Raw genomic sequence first — 2,533 nt, forward strand, 5'->3', positions numbered from 1 at the left:
TTTCCCGCCCCCCCCCCCCAAAAAAAAAAATAATGGCTTGTCGTGACCCCTTAATCGCTCACTCTCATTGCTTCGTGATGTTGCGTTTGCTTTGTGCGTTCTGGTATGTGCTTCTCGTTTACGAATGCATGGCAAGTAGGACCCTACATTACCGAGAGTCTTGGTTCAGGTCCTGATGCTGCTACCGCTGCCGCAGATATAGAGACCTTTGAAGACACGTACGAAAACGTACTGAGTGAGATTCTGTCCAATCGGTCATTGGTTCAACAACCCGTTTCACTCACACCAATTCCTGAAGTTTCTGAATATTCACTTCTCTCGTCTTCACTGGCCAGTGCTCATCCTGGCGGCAGCTGGGATAGCGCCGATTTTAGTCCGTCAGCCTCAAGCGACGGGCGTGCGTTGGCCTCACGTAGATTGCTGCACCAGCTATTGCAGCAACTCAGATCCAGTGAAACTACCAATCCGGAAGAAGACATATCAGTTCAGGGTTCTGAATCTGACCGTGTTCAGAAGCGGTCATCGTTTGCCAGCTCGCCTTCGGAAACAGGCATGATGGATCCAACTGGTGGGTCCGGTCATTTGAGACCAGCTAGCAGTCACTCCTCTCTGCTGAACTTCCTTCGTTTGGAAGCTTCTTGTGAAGGCAGTCGGGGTGATCTGTCGGAGGAGGAGCGGCAACTGGCCTTTGGACAGAATGAAACTAGTCTGCGCGATCTGATTGCTGGTCTTCAGGCCTTACATAAACAACATTTAGACGATGAGACAAGCAGTGCTCCATTGGAATCCGGAGAAAGCAGTTTAGGTAGCCAGTTGGCAAGCAGTTCTGGCGACATGGAGCGACGTGTAGGTGCGGTTAATCGTGAAATGCTAAAGGCCTCCGAAGCCAGTCCTTCTGTGTCGTTAGTTGCTTCACTTATGGCTGCCCAGATGCAACATCTTATCCAGTCGTATTCCAACAGTTCGTCCAGCGTCAGCTCCCATCAACCATCTGTTCATGGGACACAGACAAGCAGTTCTGACAGACCATGCCGTGAGTCAGATAACGGAGCAGGTTAGGAGCTGCGGAACTGTTTCATTTCAGTAAGTCCCGGCTCATTGCCAACGCCAATCAGTGTGCACTAACGTTAGCCCCTTCCACTACTGTATTCCGCTGCTGTCTCTAAAATGGTATCGTGTCGGTGCAACACAACCAGAATGATGTGAGCTTAACAGTTGCTAATGTATTAATTTATCTTACTTAGATTACTCACATTTTTCTGCCTCTGTTTTCAGAACATCCCCGAAGCACCTCTTAGAACATTTCGCGTCCTCTTTCCTGAAAATCGCCTGTTTCGACGGTTTCGTTTGTTTCAGTCAATGATTTCGTCCGGATTTGCTCTACTGCTTGTTCGTTCCTTGTTTTACTAGGTTTCCACAATGCTAGTAATGTTCCTATTCTCATGCCTATTACATTTACTTTACTCGTTATACTACATAATGCTGATGTTGTCAGCACAATGCTTTTAAAACATCCTGTCGCCGTGTATTTTCCTGTGAATCGATACACCTATCGGCTCGTTTTCGCATCCCTCTGTTTCCACTACCATGTGGGTTTTTAATCACCATCTTGACTACTGATTAGCCTTTTGAACTCTAATGAAAAATTCAGCCACCACGGGGAGCATCACCCATTTTATCTCACCTACAAGTTTGTTTCGCCCACAAGGTCATTTCGCTTTTTACTACTTTGGACCGCTTTGGTCGGTCATACTTCCCCACGTTCAGTTTCTGGACACCACTTGAAAAATTGATTGGTCTCCCGCCATATAATACGGGGAATTTAGCCTCCGTCTGTTCAAAAGCCCTTTTCCCACTTCGTTGCATATCGCTCGTATTTGAACTCTTTTGAAAGCAATTTTCGCTTGCGATGTTTATTCGGTCCACATGTTCGTCTCTAGATGGCCAATAATCTGTTCAACTATGAATTCTTGCCTTGCTTCAGTCCCTGACCACAGCTCATATCCTTCAGTGATAGGCCCACAGTGTGTGTTGAAGCTGCCGGACTGGGTTGCGTTTCCTAAGGGGCTTGAGTTGGCCATTGGTAATTTGTTTTTTTTTTGGTTGAGTTGGCCATGGTAATTTGTTTTTTTTTTGGTTGTTCAGATAAACCTCAGTGGAATCTCCTCATGATTTGACCAAGTATTTTGCTGTAAAACCATGAGGTCGCGCCTCGTATTTAGGATAATCTGGTTAATCTGTTGTTGAAGAGGTTGTTGGTTGCTCTGGCAACGTGGACTGGTGTCGGTTCAGACAATTTAGTTGCGCGCATGCTTCGGTTGTTCACGGTAGCCACACTTTAACAAATTCGGCTTTTCATGTCGCCTCTCGGCTCACTGGTGCGCAACTTCGGTCAACGACCGAAGCACCTGAGACCCGGCTAGTGGATACGTCAGCTGTGTGCTCTTTTCACCACCCCATCTCATTGTAGCTGGTTCGCTTCAACCCATTCAGGAGTAAGCATGGTTGCACGTGAGCAGCCGGCGGATTTATA

General features: G+C 47.1%; 1 protein-coding gene across 1 annotated transcript in view; it reads left to right on the top strand.

The window, feature by feature from the left end:
- Positions 1 to 1,990, top strand: part of T265_15306 (hypothetical protein) — a gene marked incomplete at both ends in the record, with an annotated part of 91,388 nt that extends 89,398 nt beyond the window's left edge. The window contains 2 exons of the mRNA XM_009177492.1: positions 106 to 1,083; positions 1,276 to 1,990. Coding sequence (XP_009175756.1) covers positions 106 to 176 — 71 coding nt within the window. The remainder of the gene's footprint in view (positions 1 to 105; positions 1,084 to 1,275) is intronic.
- Positions 1,991 to 2,533: the final 543 nt, after the last annotated feature.

The sequence above is a fragment of the Opisthorchis viverrini genome, assembly GCF_000715545.1.
Source record: "Opisthorchis viverrini unplaced genomic scaffold opera_v5_427, whole genome shotgun sequence".
Classification (NCBI taxonomy): domain Eukaryota; kingdom Metazoa; phylum Platyhelminthes; class Trematoda; order Opisthorchiida; family Opisthorchiidae; genus Opisthorchis; species Opisthorchis viverrini.